The sequence below is a fragment of the Drosophila nasuta genome, chromosome X, assembly GCF_023558535.2.
Source record: "Drosophila nasuta strain 15112-1781.00 chromosome X, ASM2355853v1, whole genome shotgun sequence".
Lineage (NCBI taxonomy): Eukaryota > Metazoa > Arthropoda > Insecta > Diptera > Drosophilidae > Drosophila > Drosophila nasuta.
The window spans coordinates 21,718,217-21,744,329 of NC_083459.1; the positions used below are offsets into that span (position 1 = coordinate 21,718,217).

The 26,113-nt window shown below is 37.2% G+C and overlaps 1 protein-coding gene across 9 annotated transcripts in view; it reads right to left on the reverse strand.

Annotated features, from left to right (window-relative positions):
• Positions 1-6,185: 6,185 nt before the first annotated feature.
• LOC132795465 (phospholipid-transporting ATPase ID) overlaps positions 6,186-26,113 on the reverse strand; it is a 40,502-nt gene continuing 20,574 nt past the window's right edge. The window contains exons 1-20 of one of the 9 annotated variants that reach the window (XM_060806178.1): positions 25,717-26,066; positions 21,861-22,737; positions 21,691-21,749; positions 20,587-20,799; positions 19,976-20,512; positions 19,418-19,639; positions 18,878-19,126; positions 16,281-17,153; positions 14,572-14,862; positions 14,331-14,504; positions 13,091-13,367; positions 12,870-13,022; positions 12,617-12,803; positions 11,373-11,525; positions 11,154-11,305; positions 10,258-10,481; positions 9,644-9,973; positions 9,332-9,580; positions 8,461-8,577; positions 6,186-8,386 (exon numbers count right to left, since the gene is read on the reverse strand). In XM_060806178.1, coding sequence (XP_060662161.1) covers positions 7,970-8,386; positions 8,461-8,577; positions 9,332-9,580; positions 9,644-9,973; positions 10,258-10,481; positions 11,154-11,305; positions 11,373-11,525; positions 12,617-12,803; positions 12,870-13,022; positions 13,091-13,367; positions 14,331-14,504; positions 14,572-14,862; positions 16,281-17,153; positions 18,878-19,126; positions 19,418-19,639; positions 19,976-20,512; positions 20,587-20,799; positions 21,691-21,749; positions 21,861-22,620 — 5,637 coding nt within the window. In that variant the 5' untranslated portion in view covers positions 22,621-22,737; positions 25,717-26,066 and the 3' untranslated portion in view covers positions 6,186-7,969. Of the gene's footprint in view, positions 8,387-8,460; positions 8,578-9,331; positions 9,581-9,643; positions 9,974-10,257; positions 10,482-11,153; positions 11,306-11,372; positions 11,526-12,616; positions 12,804-12,869; positions 13,023-13,090; positions 13,368-14,330; positions 14,505-14,571; positions 14,863-16,280; positions 17,157-18,877; positions 19,127-19,417; positions 19,640-19,975; positions 20,513-20,586; positions 20,800-21,690; positions 21,750-21,860; positions 22,738-25,716; positions 26,067-26,113 lie in introns of those variants that run through there. The other 8 variants (XM_060806177.1, XM_060806180.1, XM_060806179.1 and 5 more) reach the window with 8 other exon arrangements.

Below are 26,113 nucleotides of genomic sequence, written 5' to 3' on the forward strand. Positions count from 1 at the left end.
TGACCGGCTTTTTGCATATGATTATCGATTTGAGCGTTAGCTTTAACTTTAACTTTAGCGTTATGCTGCTGTCCACGCTTACTGTACGCTATACCCTAACTGCTGTGCGTGGGGTATACTCGACGTTGAGTGTTGAAGAGCTTGCCTCGAATAAGTACGAAATAGTATTGTATATTATTATTTGTTGCAAGTAGTTTAGAAAAGATTTATAACGCATAATTGTAATAGTAAAACTATTGTATCTCAAATCTCGAGCTGTGACATTGCGCAAAAAAAAAACAGCTTAACATCCAAATTCAAATATTACACAAACAAAATATATATTCCATTGTGATAGAAGTATGAGGTTTGGCCCGAATAAGTTTTCTCCTAAGTGAGTTGTTATGGTCCTTTATTGCTGTAATGGTTCAGTTACTTAGTGAAAAAATCCAATCTAAAAAAAAAAGCAAAACAATAAATTACAAAAAATAAAATAACTCAATGAAATATTTATTACATTATTTGTTAATTATACGATTTAAAAAAAAATAGGTAACAATACCCATTGAATAATTGAATTTATTCTTAGATTTCGTTAGCGTCATTTACATATGTATAAATATAATTTACCTAAATTTAAGTAAAATAAATAGTTCAAGTTCATTAGATAATTTTTTGTTAATCTTTTAAATATTGATTTTATTTATTTAATTATAGCTTTGATAACACAAATAAATTTTTGTAAATTTCCACAAACGTATACAAACCGTTCCTTAAAAATGTCTGCTTGTTAGGGTATTTGATAGTCGGCGTTGCGGCGCATGCGTGTGGCCCTCATGTTTATGTTATTATTTCAATGTTGTTGCAACAGAAAGCAACTCGAACAGTTGTCGATTGAGCCAATCTCGGTGTATGTTTTTTTTGTTTCTTTTGCCACAACATTTTGCTTCAATTCAATTCAGTTCCACAGTTTAAGATGAGAGACTGTTGCAGTCGCAGTCGCTGTCGACGTCGACGGCGCAGTCGACGCTCGATTATATCATGACAAGAGATTTGAAATTTGTTTAAGTTAAGTTTTAAGTGTGTGTGTGTGTGTGTGTGTGTGTGTGCATTTTTATATAAATTATTTAATGCGCATTGTTGCGCATATTTAACTCTAGCCTATTTCCCCCTCCTCCACCCTCTTCTTCCCCCTCTCTAAAGTTGTAGCCAAATTAAAAGCGATTGGCATTTTATCACTTGGTATTTTGTAGACAGTGTCAAAGCAGCTATTCAGCAACTTCAACTTCAGCTTCAACATCGATGTTGCTTTTTGTTATCAACTCTTGTTGTTGTTATTGTTGTTGTTGTTGTTGCTGCCACCGTCATCGTTGCATTTGCAAATAGTTTTGTCACTCGGGTTTATGGTTGATCAATGACCAGCATTCCACTTCCTTGGAATTTGTTTACTTTTCTTTTCTTTTCGATTTTTATTTTTTATTTTTGCGTGGGGATCGCACTCAACTCGACTTTGTTGTCGACTCATTCTCAATTTATTGATTCATCACTTTGTGATTAGTGATTATGCAATTACAACAATTGACAAGCCGAACAATTACTTACATTATGTTTATTATGCTCATTATACTAACGTTTCGTTCGTTTTATTGCTTCATTTCACGTTTTTCCGCCTCTTAACTTGAACTTGGATCCCAGCAATTTAACATTTATACGCTTTGCCACCTTTTCGATTTCCCTCTTCGCCTCTTTCATTTCGCCATCTCAAGCGTTTCACTTGTTAATCTCACAACTTAGCGTAGCTCGTTTTGTGTGTACAATTTATTAGATTTATTTCGATTTATTTACTTATAGCATGATAATAATCAAGTGATTCAATCATTCTGAAGTTCTTGCATTTTGTATGGAACAGAAGAAAAATTAATATTTGCGAATGATTTGATATCATCATTTCCATTATTTTATAAAATAAAACGAAAAGAATGTAAATAAACCAATATAAAATAATATATTTGTATATCTTCATTTTTCTATATTTTTGGCAATCTTCTCGTTATATTTCGTAGACTTTGGTTTTATTTATTAATAACATAATAATAATGAAGGGAAATATATTCCAAATTAACCTTTAGTAAACTATATATACATTTTTTATTCTTATCTTTTTGTGTTTTTGGCATTCTTCTCGTTATATTTTATAGAACAGAAAAGAATTAAAAATTTTTGGGAATGATGATACCAATTGTTTCCAAATATTTTTATTTTTCTACTCTATGAAATATAACAAGAAGATTGCCAAAAAAATAGGTAATAAAAATATTTGGGAATGATTATACCAAATCCTTTGCAAATATATTGTTTTTTCTTAATAATATTTTGCAAATATTGTTATTTATTCTGTTCTCTCTACAATCTAAACTATTGCTTATATCACACAAAATATTCATATTCAGATTGTGCAGATTTATTATTTTGAAACTAGTCTCGATTCTTTTTATTTTTGTGTAGTCATAACAATAGTGTTTTTTAAATCATTTAAATTAAAGGAGAACTAATTTTTATTAAGACCCAATTGATTTCTTCATGTTTTTTCTTTTTCTTTCACAATATCTATTTTATATTTGTTTTATGTTATTATTTTGTTTACTTTTAATTCGTTCATTGTATTCTTTGTTGTGATTTTGATTTGTTTATATTTATACAAGTTATTTTTTGTTTGTCTTTATACCATCTTTATTATGGCAATTAATTGATTATTTAACAAATTAGAACCAGATTTCATTAAAAATTGATTTCCTGTTATACATTTTATTTTTTCAGTATCATGTTGTGAATTTGTTTTCTATCTTAATTATGTTTTATAATTTACAAAGTAAAATTGGCAATAGGAAATACATTTTTATTAAATTCTTGTTCTATTATTAAAAATTAATTTTCTGTGCCATTTTTACTTTGTAAGTAATAAAACATATATATCACTTATACAATTTGGCAGCAATTACTTGTCATCACTCGTCCCCCGACTGAAGAATTGGAATTCGGTTGCCCAACCAGCAACTTAATTATAAAATTGAGCGATTCGTCATGGGAATTAGCTTATCAAATGTCGCATGTCGCATTCCAAAAATTCCCCCTCCACTGCTCTTTCCCCTGTCTTCACTTCTGCTCTTGGTGTATGAATTATCTACTCTCTGAATTTGGCAACCGGAGAGTTCGATGCGATCGATTTTAGTGAGCAACGCCCATTTCTCAATTTGGTCATTTGGTTCGCGCGCCACAGATTTCCGCATTTCGACAGTTTCCAAATGCTTTACATACTCATATATCATCCACTCACACACACACAGAGACACACACTTGCAGTTCGGTTATATCACCGTAAAGATACGTTTTATAGATTTCAAATCTACAACACATTTTATGTTGATTTACCAAATTCAAATTCATTCATAATTGTGTTGGCCAATCATTCAGCAACGTGAGAGACGAGACTCTTTTTCCCTCCTCTTTTTTCGACTGCTCCCATCTAAATCGAATGCCGCGCTGCCTCATTATAATTATAATTATAATCATAATCATAAACATAATCATAGGTTGCCGCTGCCCTAGAGTTTGCTTTTGGCCATGGAGGTGCCAGAGTTGACACATTCACAAAAAACGCCATTAATTGCAGTTACTTTTTTGATGTAATGTTTTAATTATTAAACAATTGAGCCTGACCCTCAAAACCCGAACGAACCCGTTTTAAACATACAACAAGATAATTTACTATAATAATAGTTAAACTCTTTTTGCCAAAAAAAAAACTTACCAAGAAGGTTGTGCAAATCATAATGAAATCAAATATAATTTGCTGCACATCAAAAGCTCAGTTGTTTCCAAATTTATTATTTATTTATGAATTTAAAATGTTTAGATATAATTAAAATAAATACTAACTCTATTACTAAAGCACTGGCTATAAAGGCCTTCAGCTTGGCTCCCAATAATATATTCATAATGCAGTCTATAAAGATGGATGATAACATATTTTTATGTTTGCCCATTTAGTGCATTTACCTTTTTCGCTTGGCAGTGTATAAAACTGGTATTTGGCAAACTATCAGCTTAAGCAGCGGGCTTATCAAATTGATATTAATCTGTTTTTCTTTTTATCATCTTCAGTTCGAGTTCGACACGTGAAGCTTTAAAATATCCGGCAGGTGCATAAGCGGGAGACAGAGACAGAGAGGAAGATGGAGAGTGACAGCGAGGTGTGCCCCCGGGATGATTACAAAATGATCAGCTAATTGGTTTGCGTGGCGATGACCCATTAGACGCTCCGCTGAGTTTTCTATGCTCTGCCATTGCATTGGGGTCTTGTTAATGCGGGACAACATTTGTGGAGCTTAATATTCACTTTAAATAACATTTACTCTGCGATTGTTACATTATTTTAATGATAGTAAACATATATAATTATAACACTAAAGAATTGAACATGATGTATTTAATAAAAATAAAACGACGCTTTAACAATGCGAAAGCACAAAAGCAAAGACTTATGAGAACACGAAAAGGATAATATTATATGTTAGCAAAGGTAAGTAATTAAAAAGGATGCGCGACATCCTTAAAAAGGTAAGTTAGTAAGTAACATATTTTCGTTTTGTAACCATAAATCTGCTAACTTTGTAATCACGGTAACTAGTACAATCGATTGGCATTCAACGATTTCATAGACAAAATTCCAGCATATCAGAAAATCCACCGTTTCTCAGTCAATGAACGTCAAAAAATGTCAAATCAGCAAGTAAAATACCAGGCAAACAGAAATTAAAAGTAAGCAAACTCTTGCTTATTTTGTTACTCAATTAAATTTTGAATTTGCGCCATCGGCCTAAAGGCTACAAAGTACAGAGATAGCAGAAGATTTACCAGGCGAGCAGCGATTAGCAGCAAGCAGACGTACAACTGAGTGCACCCTCAAAGTATGCCACAAAAATGTAATATTTTCTACAGCGTGCCGATTTCAAAATTCGAAATTCAACCATCCCACAAAAACATCCGCTAAAATTTAAAAATATTTTTTTTGTTTATTATTATATTGATTTGTTTAGATTATATTTTATTAAAATGTTTAAGGATCTTGCAAGGACTTACCTTTTTGTAATCAGGATAACTACATAGTTCTGTCGATTGCTATCCAAGAATTTTCATGAGAATTTTAAAAAATTTACCTGAATTTACCTTAATTGTACCTTAACCATTTAAAGGACGATCGTGATATCCTTTGGCACAAGGATAGCTCTTGCGAATGGAAACCTATTGATATATTGTGAAAAGGACGAAAGTCCTTTTACGACTCGAGATAAGATTACATTTTTGATTTGCGGATATATCGGTAAAATCTTCTCTGATTCTTGTGGGTTCTGTGTCAAATGAAGTCCATTGATTAGAGCTATCCTAGTGCCAAAGGACATTGAAATCGTCCTGCTGATTCCCGAGTTATCCTGCAATTTATAATTTTCGCATTACAAGTGTTTTGATGCCAATCGATGGAGTTCGTCATTGCGATCTTAACAATATATGTCCTTTACAAATCGGACAGGAAATGGCCGAGATATAGCCTGTTTTAGAAAAATGGCCCTAGTTGCACCCTCAAAGTATGCTACAAAAAATATTTTTTTCTATTGGCTTTAGCGCGCCAATTTGAAATTTACGATTAAGAACTAACCGACAGAAACTTAAATCCATTGAAGTTTAATACAAATTCACCACGTGGACGTTGTTCGTCACTTCATGTTGCCAACAACTTGTTGGTCGCTTGTATCTGCTGTGAACGGCTAAAAGTTGCCAGCTCAGCAAGTAAAATACCAGGCGAACAGAAATCAACAGCAAGCAAACGCTTGCTTATTTTGTTACGCCATCTATTGCCCGATGCTGGAATTAAATTTTGTATTAGCGCCATCTATCTTCCCATCTTGCTACTGAAATTTGAAACGGAGCACCCTCAAAGTATGCTACACGAAAGTGAGTATTTTTGCAGTAAACTGTGCGCGCTAATTTCAAATTTGAAAGTTTGTTAGCTATATCTCTGTCAAATCGAGGAGGATTTTGCCGGGACCTACCTTTTTGTAATCAGGAAAGCTAGCTCTATCGATTGAAATTCCATTTGATTAACGAAAAATATTGATCATAAAAAACAAAGATCTTTGAAAATAGTTCGCATTTATTGATCATTTAAAATGTTTGCTTAAAATAGATTCGTAATGCACTAATTTTTTAGTTTACAAAAAAAAATACTTTTGAACACACACACATATGCGCACACACAGACATAAGTTGCTCACACACGATCAAATATGAAATAGATTCAACAAATATATGTACTATATTTCATCAACTGTATCGATAACATGCAAAAAATATGCTCCAAATAGCAAATTGACCAAGTTTTGATAATTTTGGTTTAAAGTAAGTTTCGTTCCGCATCAAAAATACCTATATGATCGAAATACCTTATAGCTAGCATATGTTAAATATAAATAGATGTATGTAAGTTCCTTTCGCATTTCTTTAAGCCACAGCCCAATTGTTTTCCGCTTTCTTCTAGAATACATCTCGATTAACCTCAGCATATAATACCTTTTGATTTTCTTTTCCTTTTTTTGTTTTGCTTGAATATTTGTTGTGTGTGTTGCAAAAGCAATTAAGTTATACACACACACATACGCACACACACACAGATAGTATAGGTGTACGGATAGAGATTGTGAAACTTTGAATTGGGAACTTTAAGAATTCATTTGGTTGACCTTCTGTTGATAGATTTGGGGAGAAGAACACACAAGTTAAGGGGAGCGGTGTGTAAGTGTAAGTGCATTGAGTGTGTATGTGGTGAGTGTGTGTGTGTTGTATGACTGTGTGGCATTTATCTACTAACAGTTAGTTAACTAGAGATTACAGCTTATATCGTAAGTTCAATTGGCCTGTTTTTCTTTAGGTTAAGTTTAGCTTAAGCTTAAGATTAACGTTCTTCCACGTTCTGCGCGAATCTTCATCGCTCTTTCAATTCCCTTTCTTTAGTTTTGTTTTTGGTTTTTGTTGAAAACACAGCACGACATTTAACAATGATTTAAGTACACTTTCAGTTTCTCAATGGTTCTGTTTTAGTTTGCAACTTAAGCTAGGCACAATCACGCACAAGCATGCACACAAAGACAAAGAGGGAAATAGATAAAGAGAGAGGGAGAAAGAGGGAGAGTATGATGAACAGAGGTAGGGAGGGAGAGAGAGAGAGCGAGTGGGCGCCACTTAAATGCAGCCCAACAAGCACACAATTATCGTGCATACTATCGCTAAAACTATCGCTCAATAATCTTTAAGTGTACATCTAAAATTCGCAAATTCACAATAAGAAATTATTTCTAGACTATTGCTGCATATTGTTACGATTATAATACGCTACTTTGATTAAATTTGATTTTCTTTTTGGTATATTTGAGACTACAACCAGAGAAAACAACCATGTAATACCCAATCTTAAACGAGCAATAACAAAAAAAAAAAAAAATTGTCAAACTATGAAAACTTAAAAAATAAATCACATTAATCACATGCAAATACATGAAATACTTTTAGTTAATGCTACAAAACTGAAGACTAAGACAACCGACTAACTAACTAACTGACTAAAAATCTTATAGAGGTGGGCAGTGGGGGTGGGGGCGTGGCAGGAGGCGGTGGTAAGAGTGTGGAAATACGCAGCGCATTGCATAACGCATCGAAATGAGAGTCGGAATAAAGAATACGGATTCACATTCACACACACACACGCACACTTAAACACTTAGTATAAGTACTAAAGTAGTTGGTAAAGCTAATACATTTGTTGTTGTTATTGTTTGTTTGTTGTTCTAACTTAAAATCGTTACAAGTTTGCTTTGCTTTTACTTTGCTTACTATGATTTTTGGTGTTTCCTTTGTGAAGTTATCGTAGTTATCGATTCGCCTACAGATTAATCGTATCCAAATCCTGACAGGGTGCTCGAGGACTCATGTCATCGGTGCCGGCATCGCTGCTGCGTCGTGTATCCCCGCTGCCACGCCCATCGCCCCGAATGTCCGCCATGGACGAGTGAATTTGTTGCTGATTGTTTTGATTGTGTCGCAGGTTCGTGTTGTTGTTATTATTATTGTTGATGTTGTTGCCCTGACTGTGATTGTGACTGTTATTGTGATGATGATGCGGATGCGGATGATGATGGTGATTCGGACCGCCGCCAGGTGGCGCCTGCTTGCCATCAGCCGAGCCAATGTTGTTGTGCAGTGCCTGCGTCTTCTTGGTGCCCAAACCGAGCGGAAACGCAAAGTCCTGCGGCAGCTTGTGCATTATCTTGCCCGACGTGATCAGCCGGCCAAAGCCCTCCTGCAAATAGACAGAAAGAGAGGTGTGAGTAAATAATTAAAAGAGAGAGAGAGAGAGAGAGAGAGATCGCTCACCTGATGGGCAAAGGCGTAGCCAGAACGAACGGAACGACGACCGCGACGCGATGAAGGCGTGCGACGCACATCGCTTGAGACCCGCGAATGCATCTTCTTCAGCGACTTTTGACGGATCTGCCAAGCGAGAAAGAATTGATCAGTAACTTAGTATAGGTACTAAAGTAGTTGGTAATAATAATAATTTTTTCATCAAATATAAAGAATAATTTAAGTTAAAAGAATGAAATTATGTAGATTGAAAATATAAGTTTAAAGGAAATTCAAGTGCACGAAGCAAAACAGAGAGAGAAGAGCAGAAACAGTTGGATAAAACGATAATAAATAAAACAAGGAAGGAAGAAAAAGTAAAGATGTCAAATAAAAGCACTAAAAAAAATATATGTCACTAAAGATCAAACTATGATAACGTTTAAAAAGAAATGTACTTTAGAGATAAGAAAAGACGGAAAGAAAAATAAGAATGCAAAAATAAAAATCATAAAAAGAATATAGTAATAATCAAGCGATGACAAAATTCACTAACAGTACTCTAAAGATGGAGAGCAAAATAAAATCCATAAGTAGAACAATACTTAAAATGAAGAAAGAAATTATAAATGAAATATAAATATGCGAAATGAAACGATTTAAGGATAAACAAGAAAGCTTAACATAAGGTCGAAAGGTCAAGTAAAGTTTATCTTACAAATGACAAAATAAATAATAAATAAAAATAATAATGCATAAATCTTAAAAAAGGGAAAATAAATGATTCAACGACAAACAAGCTTAAATAAGAAAACTACAATAAGAAATAAAACATAAAAATGCAAAATCGTAAAGTAAAGCAAAGTCTGAGCTTAACACCAAAAAAAGGACAAGCGCTCACCTTGTCAGACAAGCTGGGATGCACGTCTAACAGATAGAACTTGTAGGCAAGCACGGGCGCCATCAGCATGACGACAGTGATCAGCATCGTCACCCAGAAGGAGACATCCTTGATGGCCTGCGTGAGGGAGCCAACGTACGGTCCACCGATGACATAGTTGTAGAAATAATCAAGCACAAAGTACCAGATGAGACTGCCCCAAATGGTCACATGATTCACAATCGTCCAGTACGAAGTGTATAAAGCAATCTGCAATGAAAACAGGTTATCAACAAATATGTAAAAGAAGTAGAAACGCTACGAAAAACTTACCTGAGCTGTGTTGTCGACAATGAGAATGGTGGCAACAACGGCCCCAAGTGTCATGTGATCTGAGAGTATGTAGCCATTGTGGGAAACGCCATCCTTATAGACGCCATACGGTATAAGAAACAGAATGAGCGATGTGAAGGCGCCATGGAGTACGCTGTAGATGAACTCGCGTATGTTGAACAGTTCGCTCTTGAGGCCCGGCGTATACAGACGCGGATACTCAACGCTGTTCTTGTCCGACACGTCCTGCTCGAAGACGCCCAGCGCCAACACCGGCAGCGATGTGTAGAACAGATTATACACCGATATGAACATCGGATCGAAAACGGTCTGAAAATACATATTCAAATTAGAATATACATCGCTTAAGCAGGCCATCCACGATAGAATTTGTTCGAAAACAAGTTATCGAATTTGAATTCATTGGTTCGAAAACATTTTGACTTGAACACAACGAAGATAGAATTATTTATATTCTCTTCGAACACAACATCGAACATGGAATGTCGAACCGAACACTACCATTAACGACGAACATTTCGTTAGAACACAACATGTTTTCGCATAAATTCTATCGTGGTTGGCACGCTTTACTCATCACTTTGAATACTCACCTGCGCACTGAAGCCACAGAAGAGCGAATACCAACAGTGGCAGAGCGTAAATGCAAAGTTCTTGTAGAAAAAGTAGCGCAGAAATTTGCACATGCGATAATACGACCAGCGACCGTGGACCAGCAGCAAACGCTCCAGATAACAAAACTGTGCGATCGCATAGTCACTCGATAATACCGCCTGCAGACCCTCCTGACCTGAGATGCCCACGCCAATGTGAGCAGCTGGGATGGAGAAAAAAAATAGAATATGAATAATACAATTTCAAATTCAAATGTCCGCTTATTTTTATTTAGTTTAGTTAGGAAAATTCATAAACTGAATAAATTAATAAGTTATTGCATCATTTTTATCTAGATGCATTTCTTAACTCGATGTTTTTCCTTTTCTAACATCTGTTTTATTTTTTGAATCTTCTATTCGATGTCTGAACTTAGCTTGCTCTACATTTAATTGCTCTTGCTATCGAATAACTCCTTACTTAAACAATTTGTTAAGTTCCCTTTTCTATCATCTCTAATTAATCATAGTTTTTTCTCATCGCTAAGCTTAACTTGCTTTACATTTCACATTTGTTCAATCTCTCAATCTTCAGTTTCTTTTTGATAAGATCATTTTTCTTTCATCTCTATGCTTAGTTTGTCTCACATTTCTTCGATCATGAAATGGCTTCGTTCTAAATCAATTAATCACAGCTTATTCCTATCTTAAAGCTTAGCTTAATATTTTACACTTTTCCAATCTCTCAATCTCCTTCTTGCTTTAAATTTTGCGTTTCTTCAAACACTTAATCTCCTACATTATATAAATCGAATCTTAACTACCCTTTATATGCCATCTCGAAAAAATCACAGGTTTTCTCTCATCTCTAAGCTCAACACGACAAGTGTGCTCACCTTTGATCATGGAGACATCGTTGGCGCCATCGCCTATGGCCAGGGTGACGGCATTTTTGGCACGCTTGATAAGTTCGACGACCAGCGCCTTCTGCAGCGGCGTCACGCGACAACAGATCACCGCCTTGCACTGCGAGGCAATGTCCAAGAATCTGTGAAGTGAAATATACATTAGTATTAGGATATGTCGATGTTCATCGCTATGCAACGTATACGCACTTGCTTTCCAACTCCGGTGAGAGGCAGTGGACGAGCGAGTGTCCATTCACGACGAGTGCAAAGCCCGTCGTCTCGTCAACAACAATTGAGGGCGCGGTTCGACGGCCGTCGTCGCTTTTCTCAGCATCTCCAAAGAGATCATTGCACTCGGCGCTAAACAATTGAATTGATGGTGAGAGAGAGAGAACGAGAGAGAGAGAGACTTTAATACATATGTACCAAATGTAGTAGAAAGTGTGTGATGAGTGTTAAAGAGAGGAACACAAAATGTAAAATGAATTTGTTAGATGGATTACGAAACAACATTCAAAATAGATGACACAGAAAGATAGAAGCAGAGAGAGATAGGAAAGAGGAAGTTAGACAACAGAGCATGCTTTTGTTAGGTTATGTTATAAATCAAGAGAGAGAGAGAGAGTCTGTGCTACGCTCTGCAGAGAGCAAAGCATTAGTATAAGCGTTCTACGGGATACGATACGATACGATAGATGATACGAGCGTAATAAACGAAAGCCACGAACGACAAAAACAACATTAAGAATATAAACGAGCATTTTTTTGGTTGTTGTGTGAATTTGGTTTGTTGTTCTGTTTTTGCACTTGAGTTTAGTTTAGTTTTGCATTGAGAATAGAATAAATTAAATGATTGATTGACTTGGACAATGCACGACGATTGGATTTGAATTGTGTTACGCATATTAATTTCAATGAGAATACGAACGAAACGAAACGAAACGAAATAAACGATATTGAAATTGTTTGTATCGAGTTTTGTTGTAGGATAATTATTGTGATATTTTACTTGACGGGCGGAACAAGTACCAATAGAGGGTAACACATCCTTGGCTATACACTAAAAGATTGTCATTATTCAAAGTTCTTTTCTCGCTAAGCACATCTAAAGTTATTACGAATATAAAAGTCTATGAAATCATAAAAAGTTCTAGTTCACTTTTTTCCGATTCGATGTTATGGTCAACACATTGAATTAGATACTATATAGATCAATTACAAACAAAAAATCGTATAGAAATCAACAAAAAAAAGGTATTACATAGAGAGATAGATAGATAGAGAGAGAGAGAGAGATAGAGAGGGAGTTAGCAGAAAATACAGGGTGACTTTCTAGCTGCGCTAATTTCTTTTTTTTCAAGTGTCATTTCTGGTTTAGCTTCACTGCATCTAGAATCGTAGTTATTTAAATTGATTTTGATATTTCATTTCATTGCGGAAGTGCCCTCTACCTGTCCGGTCCGCCCTTATTATCCTTAATTTTGGCATCCCACCTAAAGGTAACCACCGAAATAGCCGGTGGCGGCTGTGGGATGGGCGATCCATTCGTGTCCTGCATGAACGCCGATGTCTGTGTCATCGTCACGTTCATGGGGTCCATGCTGCTCTCGCTGTGCAGCTGATTCATCGCCTCGGTGCCTGCAAGAAAGCAATAAATCCATTATTGATTGATCGATCATTCAAGTTGTTCGCTTGATAATCTACCGCCAGGTCGAAAACGATCAAATATCTTGATAGACTCCTTAAATTGCCGCAACTGCTTCTCGACCTCCTCCACAGAGCTGCCGTCCACGATGAAGACGTCGACGAGTTCATCGGTCAGCAGCTGACACGAGTACCCAATGTTGATGGCAGTTTCTACGTAAGGAAAAATACATTTAAATTCCCAATTCACAATAACGATAGAACAACTCTAGGTAACTTACCCTGCTTATCGCCAGTCAGCACCCAGATCTTAATGCCAGCATTCTGCAGATTGGCTATCGATTTGGGTACACCATCCTGCAGTTTATCCTCAATGGCTGTCACGCCCACCAGCTGCATATCGCTTTCGATCTCCTCGTACATCGCGTTCAGCTTCTGTTCACGCGAGTCCATCGAGAGAGCCGCCTCCGTCTGGCGCACGCGCCAATCGTTGTAGTACTCCTCGGTCAGGCGTCGCTCGGCTAGCACCAGAGTGCGCAGACCTTCGCCAGCGAATTTCTGCAAAGAAGGAAAACGATACTTGTTACGATATTACGATTTAAGAAATATGCAAATGTAAATAGCAACAATTTTGATTAAAGTCAAAGCTAGACTCAGTATTTCTAATTCAACAAACTCAAATCAACTGCAAAAACAAATAAATAATAAATAAATAGTTTGAGTATGTATTTGACGATACTGTAATCAAAATGAACTTTAAAGAAGATGTAGTAGAACTAATTACCAATATATTAAATTTCTAAAGATACTATTAGTTTATTGCATATATTCTATATTTTACTTATGAAAATAGCATATTATAAAAATACTAATGGATGCTTCTACACTGAAGCTGTATTTAACGATATTCAAAAGTAGAATATAGCCTACTTATAAATATCGTATAATACAGCTTCAGTAAAGAAGAATTCATTCATATTTTCTACTTTTTACGAGCATAAAATATAGCGTATGCTATATGCATAAGTCGCCAGTTCTATAGAAAAGTTATTCTTATGCCTTACGTTATTTAATTTGCTAAGTTTCAAATGCCTCACAAATCATCAGAAATTAAAAAGCATATGTACATTTACGTTATTCAATTTACGATATAATTAGACATTGCAGAAAATAATTCGATTACAAATAGTTGTAAGCAAACCTTCTACATAAAGTGAGCAATTTATGATAAAATTAGAAATTGCAGTAAATAGTTTGAAGAGAAAATGTTGGAAGCAAAGCTTCGACATAAAATGAACAATTTACGAAATAATTAGAAATTGCAAAAAATAATTTGATTACAAATAGTTGTAAGCAAAGAACAAGAAGTGAACAATTTATGATATAATTAGAATTTGCAGTAAATAGTTTGAAGTGAACAATTTTCGAAATATTTTGAATTTGCAGTAAATAGTTTGAAGAGAAATAGTTGGAATGAAATCAACAACACAAAGTGAACAATTTACGATATTCGTGACTTACATTCAAGTGATCCTGAGTGCGCGCCTTAAGATCCTCTTGCCCGCCATGCAGACGATCGTATATCACATTGTCAGCCCCCTTGCAGTAGAGCACCACAGAGTTGCCGCGTCGTAGAATGACCGACATGCGTTTGCGCACATTGTTAAAATCCAGAATGTGCAGTAGTTCGTATTCCTGCAGAGATTGCAAAAGAAAATTCACATTATTATCTGACGAAATATAAGTAAAATCTACCGCTTACCTCTAGGCGACCCATCACTTCGATGGTAATACTGTTTGGTGTGCGTGTGCGAAACACAAAGCCAAAGTTACGGGCTGCCGACACGAGGGCAGCCTCGTCGGGACTCTGCGCCTGATACTCGAGTCGGCCGTCGACAGTTTCCGCCATCACCGTGTGACAAAGTGCGAGCAAGCGAAAGAAATTGTGGGCATGCTCCTCATCCGAACGCACGGCATCCAACAGCGTTCGATCGTACCAACGGAAGTCTGTCTCGTGATGCGGATTCGCTGAGAAGTCAATGGGTTCGACGATCTATAGGAACACAAGAAATTAGTTACGATTAATTCGACTGCAGCGGATGTTGTTGAATATATTTTGTGTATATGATGAATGCTTGAGAGAGATTTGTTTTGTTTTGTAGTTTAGATATTCAGGCATAGCTTAGCGTTAATTTCAGCATTAGTTATGGAAAGAAGCAGAGGCGAAGGCAAAGGCAGAGGCAATACATTTTTAGTTACGATATACGGTCAATGGCTTACGATACTCGCGAAGATTCCAAGCAATATTTAAAAACTGTGTTACCATATTCTTGCCAACTTACGATATCCAATCAAAAGCAATACAGATTTAGTACGATAGTCGAGAAAATTGTACAATAATTGCTTAGCGAAGCTTAGATGATATTAAATATTGAATAATTATGTTACCACATTCTCTACGATAATGAATAGTAATCAATAATCGCTCAATGACTTACGATACTCGAAAAGCGATGCTTTTAATTATTCACAAATTAGTTACCATATCCTTCAGATGCCTAGTTACGATAAACAATTAAAAGCAAGCAATACCTAGTAACGATATATGTTCAATGGCTTGCGATAGTTGAAAAGATTTTAGAGTTAAAGCGAAGCGAAATATAAATTATATGAAATATGATAAATTACTTGTGCCTACGATATTCAGTAAAAAAAAACATTTTGAATAGGTCTAACGATTATGTTTGTAGGTTAATAAGATAATATTGAAAAAGAAAACTTAATACATATTATTAAAGCACACTCTTAAGCTTAAGGTTAGATTATAGATTATATATCGTAAGTGTATATTGTGGGAAATGAGTGAAAAATAAGCTACGCATGACTCAAGAGCAGCTACTTTTTTATGGAAAGCTGCTAATTTATTGACACCCAAACACACACACACACAACACTAATTCAAACAGTCATATGAGAGAACAGTAATGCAGGGGAGGGAGCACATAAATAGCCATTACGATATTGAAGCGCATAAATTATTGAATGCTTCTAAAAAGAACGAATGTGTCATTATATCCATATCAATTTTCATGGATATTTCAATGTTTTCCAAATACGATGTACAACAATTTAATGCTACAATAAACATTTACGATAAACAAAATTGTAATATAAAATCCAATTAGCAATATGACAAATAGGTTAAATATGTTTGACAATAAGTTAGAAACAAATACGAATATCGTAAACGATATAGACATATGCAAGTTTACGATATTTGAGAAATTTATTTATTTAGTGAACCAGGCGTTTGATGAATATCGTAAACAATACAGATCGGTTTAACGCTATTTTAACTTAAGTCACACATAGTTTAACACTCGTTTGACGCTCAAACAACAAATTAACAAAGTAACGAATTTACGATATTGGGAGATCAGGAGTTTTGTGAAGTTGAAACAACATGCATACGTGCACTTTTTGGTGTGACGAACTCCAATTTGTGGCAAAGCGGTGTGTGCTGAGATAACGTTGCTGTGCGGTGCTGTTGCGGTTGCTGTTGCAAGTTGCTGCTGCTGCTGTTGTTGTTGACAATCTGCTGTTGCTGTTGTGGCATCGAAAGGGCGCACAACAACCGCTATCTATTGCTGTGGCTGTGGCTGAGGATGAGCATGAAGCATGGAATTGACGCAGCTTGCGATTAGTTTGATGCGTTTGTTCGTGCTCGTGTTCGTGTTGCTGTTGTTCGAGTTGTTGTTCGATTTGGTCTGGTTGTTCGAATTGTTCGAGTTGCTCTAGTTGCTGATCATGCAAGATTATTACTTTGTCGCCGCTGCTGCTGCAGTTGGACAAGCTCGACAGCTGTCGTCGCATGCGTGCGCCGCTGCCACGCGTAAAGCAAGCGCCCAACGAGCCGCCGCTGCCCCTCGACGAACGTCCCCCGCTATTGCTCGCTGTTGTTGTCGCCCCGCCCGGATCGTCGAGCTCATCCTCGTTGCTGTTGCTGCGACTGGGCGATAAATAGTGCACTTGTTTGCGTTGCTGTTGTTGTTGTGTGGCTGTGGCTGTGGCCAATGGATTCTCCACTGTCTGCAACAGTTGCTCGGCGGCAGCAATGCGTCCCTGTAACTGCGTCGCATTGCTGGCCAGCTGCGTGCCACCGGCTGTGGTCACCAGCACGGCGCTTTTCCTTCGTCCATGCACCTCGGCGGCATGCACCAATATGGTGGGCGGCGTGGGCGTGACAACTGCAACAGGCTTGCTGCTGCTGCCGGCGCTGCTGCTATTGTTGTTACTGTTGCTGCTGGCGCAGTTGCTGCTGCTGCTAGTTTGGAAAATTGCTTGCTGCTATAACGAGTAATGTGAGTTTTGTTTTGCTGGGCGCACAATTAAAAAACACGGACGGGCAGCAGCAAAGTGTTGAGGGGTCAAAGTGCTTAACAACTACATTGAATGGTTGGCTGGCTGCCACATACACATACACACACACAGTTGCAACACACATAGAGAAAGACGACACAGCTTGCAACATTGCACTATGGAAACTTTGATCACTGTTTCTGGACAAAAATAAAAGCTCAAGATCGGAGCAATATAGGTTAAGACAACCATTATTAAAATAAAATGTGGGCGTGCCACACTTTCACTTTTCACAACCTCAATATTGTATGAACAACTTAATATTTGGATTGTATTTGCAAGACCAGCTGATATTTTCTCAGTGGCGCCATCTATCGATAATTCTGGTATGCAAAGTTGAAGATTGATTAATTGTCAATAAATTGCATCTAAAATTATTTTAATCTTCCAACTTCACAAACTAAGTTTTGTCCAGGAAGTGATGAAATTCCCTATATTGCATTGTTTGCTGATGCTGCTTCGACAGAAAAGGTGCAAGGCACAGATATAAAGAGAAAAGCAGAGAGAGTTAAAGAAAAAGGCAGAGAGAGACGGAGACAGAAAGAGAGAAGTAAAAGAAGAAAGCGGCACTCGCTCACTTGTTCAACTGTTTACACGGACAAACCAACACCTGATTGAACTTAAGTTAAGTGCAACTTAATTCTAAACACTTTTGCTTGCACTACGATTTAAAATACCCAGTAGTCCTCATGTAGCTGGGCATATTAGCTTTGTAGCAAATGAGAATATTATAGTAAATATGAATAACACAAGGCAGACAAATCCAACACCATAAAGATTATAAGATATTTACTATAGATAAATTCGAGTTTCAATTACAAACTATGTTCATTACAATCTAAATTCGCATCGAACATGAATACAAAACTCTTTTGGCCACGCCCTAAACAAATCAAACTTGACAAGCGGATAATGCTCAATGCATGTTTCGATTTTATGTGCAATCAGACAAGCAATTTCAATTTAACTCAAAAGAAATTTTTATACAATTTATATATCAAATTTAAACAGCTATTTAACAAATAACATCAATGTATAATATAATTTAACAAAAAATCTAATTTATTCCCCTTAAAATATAATTTAACTATGGTAGAATACAGTAAAAAAATGGGACGGAACAAAACTTTGTTTAACCCTTGAAATATAGTTTTTGAAATTGGCGATTGTTAGTTTACGAGTACGAAAAACTGCCCAAATTGGTAGTGAAATTTTAACTTTTTTGTTCAAACGTTTACCACATTCCCTCTGACATAAAAAAAATTAAATAAGCGTTCCAAAAAAACGGTTACAGTGGTGTTACCTTAATTAGGAATAAAGCCTTGAAAGTTTAAATTTATATAATGTAATTGTAATAAAAAATGATTCTAGACTTTCAAATTTCCTATTCCAAAAGCTCTTATAAAACGAAGATGTTTTAAGTTCGAGAATTACTCAAATCAGAAAACAATTTCCCAACTATATAAACTTAAGAACACTGCATTAGAACCGCGTCCTTGGATTAAAAAATCCAAGTCGCCGGAAGACACACTAATGACCGGATTCGATGGGAGACCGTAGACAACCGGAAACAGGATATTAGGCGAATCGACAACAAAACACTTTTCGCGAGAGAGGGCCAAAAAAGGGCATTAGAAAAGTGAACTTACGTCGTTGATATCGATGAGCTCGCCGGTGCGCAGGTCGATGACATCACCGTAGGTGCGACCATTAATGCTGCACTTGTTGAAGGTCATGATGTTCTGGGTCAAGGTGCCCGTCTTGTCCGAGAAGATGTATTGAATCTGGCCGAGCTCCTCGTTGAGGGTTGTGGTGCGTGCTTTGGCATATGTGTGGGTGCGTGCATAGTACATTTCCTCGTCCCAATTGATGAGGAACGACTGAACAAAGCGTATGACCTGAACGAGAGGGAGAGAGAAAGATTAACAAACAAATCAATCTAAAATCATTATATTAATTGAATGCAGTCAACGATAGAAGTTGTACGAAAACATGTGTACGAACGAAATGTTCGGTTCGACATTTCGTGTTCGATGTTGTGTTCGAATAGAGAATAGAAATGATATATAATTGTTGATGTTTGCAAGAAATGTTTACACTGATTGGAGGCAAATTGAAATTCATGTTCGACAACATGTTTTCGAACAAATTCTATCGTGGATGGACTGCTTAAGTTACCACACACTTACCTCTACTGAAACATAGAGGGAGATTGGCACAACTGTGTTTAAGACTATGGCGTACGAGAAGAATACGAGCAGCCCGATCACTGTGGCACCCGATGCCACCATCTCTTGGGGTATTATGTGCTCCCAGGGCAGATATAGCTGAAAGTGCTGGCCGATCAGACCTTCCCACACTGCGCAGCCGATGGCGAACAAAGCGCAGATCGAGACGAGAAAGAGCACAATCTAAATGAGAAGAAGAACGGGGAAATGTGTTAACATAGTTTTTATATCTGTTTGGATATTACTTTTAAATCGAACAAATCTACACAGAGATACAAATTAGAATAAATTTAGAACAATTAGAATCGTAAGACTTCTTTTAGAAGTTCCTTAAATAACCGCTTAAATATTACAGTATTATCTCAAATGCAAGTTGAAACATTGAAAGAGCAAAATAGGCTTTTTCAATGCAAACGTAAATGTGAAGAATTATAAAAAAACACAAGAGTCTAAGATAGATCGTTTAAGATCAAGCCATGATCAACATAGAAAACTAGTAAGTATTCTTTGAAGACTCACCCCAATGATGATAAAGTTGAGCAGGCGATCGACGCCGGTGCTCTTGAACTGTGTCTTCCCCGAGTTCTGCATTAGCTTCGTGTCGACGCCGGCGAAGACAACGAGGCCGTAGCACCATTGCGTATTGCGAAGGACACAACCACGAAGCAGAATCTTGTCGTTATCGAGAGCGAAACGCTGATTCTTCCAGATCAGAGTGCCCTCGAATTTGTTGAGTAGATTGTTGGGTCGCTCGCAAATGATCTCGCCGTTGAAATTCCACAGCAGATCATGTTGATCGCCCAGCTCCGTTGTCTCCATCAGGCATTGTTTTGCCTTCAAATTCGTCTCGCCATCCAATTCAGCGGTCTCAATGAAGCACAGGCCATTGGGTTCCGATGTGGTCAGCAGCAAGATATCGGCGGCGACAAATTGATTGTTATCCAAACGGATGACATCGCCAACTTGCACCTCAGACCATTTGGCCTCGATCAGTTTACCGTTGCGTAACGTCTTCGATTTGCGATTGTTCACCTGCGAGTCCGATAGATGGCGTTGCTGTTGCGTAGATCATTTGAATTATTTTATATGCATTCAATATGAGAATATCTAAAAGCATTTTAATCACTTACAATATCATCGTAGGCATCCTTGACAGCAGTTAGCGTTAGCACACCGATCAACGGTATCGCTGTTGTGACGGGCGTCAGCGAGGAGATCGCCGGGATCAGCTGGAGCACCAGCAGGCACAGGAAATAGAAGTTGGCCAGACGCTGGAACTGCTCCAGCAGATTGAACGGCAGGAACGTTAGCAGCGAATACTTTGATGTCTTAATATAATTGTTCTGAACAAGAGAGAGATAGAGAGCAAATGCAAGAAATGAATGCAAGGAATAATGGGAATGAAAAGCTAATGATTCATACAGAGTCATAGTTGTATATAAATTCATAATACACTCTTTTTTGATAAAAAAGTTTTTAATTCCACTTGTTTCAGCTTGACTTTAAAGTGGTATATTCCTAAATGATATTCTATTTTTTTAGATTAATGTTTCAATTCCACTTATTTTAGCTTGAAATGTACTTAATAGGATGAAATGATATACATATAACTTCAATAAAAAGACAGTTATGCAAGCTTAAGTTCCAATTCCATTTGTTTTAACTCGAATGGCTGAAAGTTTTAAATATTTGTGCATTATTCTTATGAATTGTAAGTGGCATATCACTTAATGATCTTGTATTGTTTGCCTTATGTTTCAATTCCATCTGTTTCAACGCACATCACTTTGTTAGAGTCATAAAAAATATTTCTTTTTTGTATAATATTCGTATTTAAATAACAAGTGTTCCAATTGCAATGTATACTGTTCTGATTCCATTTGATTAAACTTGATCGTGTACTTTTGGGTTAATGTTTCAATTCCACTCGTTCTAATAATTTTTAATTTTTGTATGATAATAATATGGCTATATCTCTTCATCTTCTTATTCTAAATTGTTCAAGACTAGTGTTCCAATTCCATTTGTTTCAACTTGATCTTGTACTTTTGGCCTAATGTTTCAATTCCACTCGTTCTAACACAGAACCACAAATATTTTTTAATTTTTGTATTATAATAATATTGCTATATCACTTCATCTTCTTATTCTTTTTTGTTCAAGACTAGTGTTCCAATTCCACTTGTCTCCTACAATAAATAACTAGATGATAATGCAAACGAATGTCAACTTACGTGATATTTGAACTGTGAATTGAAATCTTTGTCGTTGGCGCGTATTCTACGTTCATTGTCTGCAAGTAAACAGAGAACAAAAGAAGTGAGTTTTCGACTAATGAGAAGTGAGAAAATGCCTCGAAATTGAAAAGTATATTCTGCAAGCTGTGTCTCGACCCCCGATTTACCCGAGAAATAGTAAGAGCTACGACGACGTCGCAGCTGGGAGACGCGTCGCAAATTGCGCGCAGAGGCGGAGGCAGAGACCTGTTGCTGCTCCAGTTGATCCACTTGACTGGGATTGCGACGTCTGCTCGGCAAACTGTCCGGAGCACTGCGTCGCCAGCTGGCCCAACGCTGCAGCATCGACAAGCGTGGTTTTCCGACCAATTGCGGTTGCTCCTTGTACTGTTGCTCCACATCAACAGCAACAACAGTTGTGGGGGCATTCGAGTGGGAGTTGTCAGCGGCAGCAGCTTGTGCACTTGTGCTTGCATTCACCAGACTATAGAAGCTATCGTCACGTCCATTGTCCGAGGCATTGGTCGATGTGGTTGTCGCCGTCCTTGGCGTATTGATTGTCAGCATCGAGTTGCCAATGTTCATTGTTTCCGGCTGCGCTAGACGCACTTGCTGTGCTGCCGCCGCAGTCGCCGCTGCCGTTTCCTCATCCTCGGCATCCGTTTGTGCCTCCAGCGCCAGCTGCAGTTGCTCCTCCTCGCCACAAAGACGTCGACGACTCCGCGATTTGCGTGCAAAGTGAAACCAGCGTGAGCGACGCGTTGCCGCCGCCGTTTGCATCGCTTGTGGCAGCTGCTGTTGCTGTTGCTCCAGCTCTTGTTTTTTGCTGTTGCTGTTGCTGCTTTGTGTCATCGTTTTGTCCCAGCACCGACAGCTCCAGCGTATCCGGTCGCTGGCGTCCACTCTCTCTCTTCGAACGCCCTGCATTTCCTCTTTCTTTGCTACGTCGCTTTAATCCCTTTCAGCTGCTGGTGGTCGCATCTTCAACTGCAAATGTTCTGCATGAAATGCGTTTGCTGCCACGTGCTGCGCTGCAATTGGCAACTGTCTCTGGCATTGAAACCCTCTTCAAATATCAACAACAACGACAACGACAATAACAACAACAACAACAAGAAAAGCCATCGCGTGCCATCGCAACTGGAGGTCAGAACAACAGCTGTGCTTGGCCGCAAATGATTCGCATAAGTTTGCTCGCCAAGTTGTTGCACGCGGCGTATGCGCAATAAACAAATGTGCATTTGCACACAGATTTCGCATATTTGCCAGCTGCATGAAGCTGCTACAGTGTGCACTCGCTAAGCACATTTACTTCTTAAAAACACAAAAAAAATACTAACACTTACAGTATTTATTGGCTACTTAGCACCAAAAAGTATGCTATACAAATTGAATACTCAATAAATGTTTTAGAATAAACATATTTGTAATCAGCCCTAAAGCTAGCAGAAAAGTTGTTTAAAGAATTGTAATAGTGTTTAATAATAATAAACACAAGTAGAAGAGCTACCCATTTTGAATAAGAGCAAAACAGTGTGATATTATTCCTAAAATATACCAAACTAATATACCAAATCAAAATATACCATATATTGCAAAATATACCAGATTGTCAGCCAAAGCAACTAAGATCCGTAGTAAGGAGACGTATTTTTTCCATACAAAAGAAATTCTTCAATAACTTCTACAAATTTTATTTGATCGCAACAAAATTTACTGGAATCATAAATACTATTCTTGGTTTTATTTGTTTGCTTTCAAACTACGCTTGCTATTCGATTTTTTATTTGATTTGCGGGAGCGGAAATGGGCGTGACAAAAATTTGAAGCCAAACATTTAAACACAATTTCTAGCCTCAAAAAGTATGCTAGAAATTTGATTAAGAAAGCATAATGAACTAATTCAAATTATAACATATAATATAAAAAACTATCGTATTCGTATCAGAAAACTGAGTGAGTAACTTGGAACAAAACAAAAAAAAAACTGTATTTAAATTATAAATTATTCTTTAGTATTTTGAACAGTATTTTTTCTGATTAAAGTATTTTGTTAATCCAATTATGAATTAAATAATATAAATTCAGATAACTTACAATAAAGTCTTTCACTTTATCAATCAATTTCTACAGCTGACACATGAAACTGCACTTGAAAAATCAAATTATCTTTTCACTTGTCATTAATTTTAAGATTTTACAACTATTGTTGTGTTTGTCACAGCTAACACAGTTTAGCGGAAAAGTGTGGTGGCAACCCTGGCAATACTCATTACAAAAAGGCGAAGTCGCATTGAATTTCAAGCCAACAACAGCTGTGCATTGTCACAAGCGGTGTTCATCAATTTGTTGCACGCGGCGTATGAGTAATGAATAAATAAATGCATGCAAATCATGAACTTGCGCTGAGGCTTTTCATTGAGAGAGTGCACCGTATTCGGTAGTCTGGCTAAATATTTTACATTCTCTCATTTGAAATATTACCAATTTTGGTACACTTGGCTTGAAATTGAAATGTTACAGTTTTTATGATTACAGGGTATATGAAAAAGAACACACATTTAATATACAATATATATATGCAAAACTAAAATCGCATGTCAAGCGAAACAAATGAAAATTTCACACCGCAAAACAAAATGAATAGCAAAAGTCAGTGGGGAGAATGCGAAGGGAATGTTGAAACAACGTCGAACTGAGTAGCAACACATTTTAATATTGGATTCAATGGATTGTTACAAAGAACATAGTTCCGGTTCTGAATTTTGAATTTAAAGCAAATTCAAATATTCAATTATTTTCATTGTGAATTGTTTTCATAAGTCAAATAAATAATACAACAGCAACAGGTTGCAAAGAAACGTCAGCTAACGCAGCTTCGACGCAGTTATATTATGGCAATCGCATTGAGCATTGTTGCAATTTAATTATGACAAATGCAAACAAATTCAATTTAATCATTTGCAAATGTATACAAATCAGCTTCTGTCAGCGATGACAGCCATCGGCTAGAAACAAAGGTAATAAGCACAAACAATAACAGCTTGACACTGATGATCATTATTAGCATTACTATTGTGCTTGTTGTTGCTGTTGTTGCTCGCCTGTTCTCGCACTCAAGCTAGACTCTGAAAGGAAGGCGGCGCTGCAGATGTTGTTACACTTTCGCTCTCTCGCTCGCATATGTTCAGCTTCATTGCCCCCAAGCAGTTGTGACTGCGTGAGAGAGTGTAAAGTGAAACAGAGAGAGAGACTCATTGAGAGAGCATGGCAGCCGGCAAGGCTGCGCTACTCAAGCATGCATATGAGTGTAAATGTTTGTGTGTGTGTGTGCTTGTGAGTATGCTTGTACCTAGTCTAACTTTGCTGTCCCTTTAATACAAGCCATGAGTCACGCATGTGAATGTCGTACTCCTTGCTCCTTTGCCGTTGCTTGCTTTGGTTTTTCTTTTCAATTTTGGGTTTTGGTTTTGCGTTTGCTACACTTTTCAATTGCTAGCATTTTGTGAGAGTGTGTGTGTATTTTGCTTTTGTTGTTTTCCGCCATGCGTCACCATGGTTGTTTGGGGTGTTGGGAGAAGGGGAAGGGGAAGGGCAAGGTGACGACAGTGCTTTACCCAAATTCAAACCAAGCAAATGTAAGAAAATTGAAAACTGAGAGAATGTGTGAGAGCAAAAGCAGCAAAATGAATCGATGATGGCTCAATAATAATTATGCTGAGGCAGCAGCTAAAGACAAAAGTAGAGATGATCAACTCTGAAATACCCGCTAGCAGCTACAAAAAAACCCTTTTGCACTCAGCATCAAATTGTGGCGCGCATTCGTTGTGCGGGAGATGCTGTGAGGGAGAGGGAGAGGGGTAAGGAAGGTTGCCAGGTGCCAAATGGCAGATGTCAGTGCATCATCCGCAGCAGCAGCGACGTTAACAGCACCAACAGCAGCAGCAACAACAATTATTACATATGTTTTCACATTCTTGTTGTTGTTATTGCATTTACAATACGATTTTGCTATTTGCGTACATTTTTAGCACATTTCTTCTTATTGCACTTTCTGCTTCTTCTTGCACTTGCAAATTTGTTTGTCAAAACGTTTTCTTTTCTTTACACTTTTTTTGTTGGGTCTTGGTTTGTTTTGTTTTGTTTTTTAGGGTCGTGCTTATCACACGCAATTATATCATAAATTGTACAACAGCATTTTGTGCAATTAAAAAAACATTATGTTTTTTTTTTTGGGCATTTTTCTTCTTTTTTGGCAGAATTGTTTCGAAAAACAAAAGAACGGGAGCGAAAAAAATCAAATAAAACCGAAAAACAGGAGAAACGCGAGAACGCGAAAAAACGGCGACAAACGAACGGCGCGCTGACCAAACGGTAAACAGCAAACGGGCAACTGCCAAAGCGAGCGCACTGCAAAAAT